The sequence below is a fragment of the Sinocyclocheilus grahami genome, unplaced genomic scaffold (genome assembly GCF_001515645.1).
Source record: "Sinocyclocheilus grahami isolate Dianchi unplaced genomic scaffold, SAMN03320097.WGS_v1.1 scaffold419.1, whole genome shotgun sequence".
NCBI lineage: Eukaryota > Metazoa > Chordata > Actinopteri > Cypriniformes > Cyprinidae > Sinocyclocheilus > Sinocyclocheilus grahami.
This window is the reverse complement of record NW_015505598.1, coordinates 663,995-665,288: the sequence shown is the minus strand read 5'-3', so window position 1 is coordinate 665,288 and position 1,294 is coordinate 663,995. Positions and strand designations below refer to the sequence as shown.

At 59.2% G+C, this 1,294-nt stretch overlaps 1 protein-coding gene across 1 annotated transcript in view; it reads right to left on the bottom strand.

Moving 5' to 3' along the window:
• Positions 1-885, bottom strand: part of LOC107551229 (protein NipSnap homolog 2-like) — a 22,442-nt gene extending 21,557 nt beyond the window's left edge. The window contains exons 1-2 of the mRNA XM_016232770.1: positions 736-885; positions 297-644 (exon numbers count right to left, since the gene is read on the bottom strand). Of these exons, the coding sequence (XP_016088256.1) occupies positions 297-644; positions 736-885 (498 nt within the window). The remainder of the gene's footprint in view (positions 1-296; positions 645-735) is intronic.
• Positions 886-1,294: the final 409 nt, after the last annotated feature.

Sequence of the window (1,294 nt, the reverse complement as noted above, 5' to 3'; positions counted from 1 at the left end):
CCTCCTCCTCCCAGAAGGCACGACATCGCGCCGCAGAGAAGGAACGGACAGGAGACGGCGGAGGGATGGTGATGGGCTGACACAGACAGGCAGGAGGAGGTTCTGGAGGTGGCCAGGGAGGATCAGGGGGTGAGAGATGACCAGGGAGAAATGAACGGAGGGGCCCGGAGCAGGAGGAGACGGGAGATGCTCCAGAGCCTAGCCAGGAAGACAGCCCACAGAGGAGCCGATGGAGGGAGGAGCCATGGTGGAAGAAGGGCTGAGCCCTCCAGGGGGCCGACTGACAGCGGCGGAACCGATGGCAAAGGATCCCAGGGCAGAGACGGAGAGCTGACGAGCCAAGGTGACACAGAGGATCCGGAGGGCCAAGGCTGAGCAGATGGCTCAGGTGGGGATCCAGAAGGCGAAGCCAGAGGAGTGGAGTCCTGAGGCGACGGCAGGTTGATGACTGACCAAGGTGGAGCCAGAGGGACAAGGAAGCCTGGCGGAGCAGGTGGACTGATGGCCCACGGTGGAGAGGAGGGAGCTAAGAGTCCGGGTCTCTGAGGTTGGAGGCGGAGACCAGGGATCCTCAAACCTCGATGAAGCTGGAGACTAACAGGCCCGCAGTGTCTCCAATCAACAGATGGAAGGCTGAGGATGGTCTGAGGGACTGGCAGGATGCAATGGCAGCAGGGCAGAGGATGACAGAGGACACAGAAGAGGAGGTGGGAGAGGGAGGCTGGGTGGGAGTACATGACATTCAGGGGTTTCAGGGATGGTGTGTGTGGGCTGCATTGCGACTCCCAGCACAGGGAGCATGGCGGACAGGGGAATGACCTCCATGGTCCCGACAGGGCTGACAGACAGTTTAGGGTGGATAGAAAGTTCAACACAGACCTCCATGGTCGTTATGGGACAAACAGGTAATTCATAAACGGCCTCCTTGGTCACAACAGGACAGGCAAACAGTTCAGCAGATGATGGAAGAAGGCTGGGTATATCCGAATAAAAGTCTATCAATTCTGCCTCAGCTCACCCTCAGCGGTGGAACAATGGGTGGGGCTTCCTCTGCATCCACTCCACTCCACTGTGTCATCATCCGTGGTGGGTTTCGTTGCTGGCTCACACACCTGGTCAGATGTTGTATGAGGCTCTGGCTCCAGGGCGATCCTCAGCTCTATTGCTCCTCTTAGCGATGGCTCGTCGGTCGTGGTGGGCTTTGGCTCTCCGTCTGTGGTAGGGCTCTGGCAGGGGGATGCTTGGCTGGGCGAGGTGTGGCTGGACATTGATGTTGCAGTCGACATCCACTTCG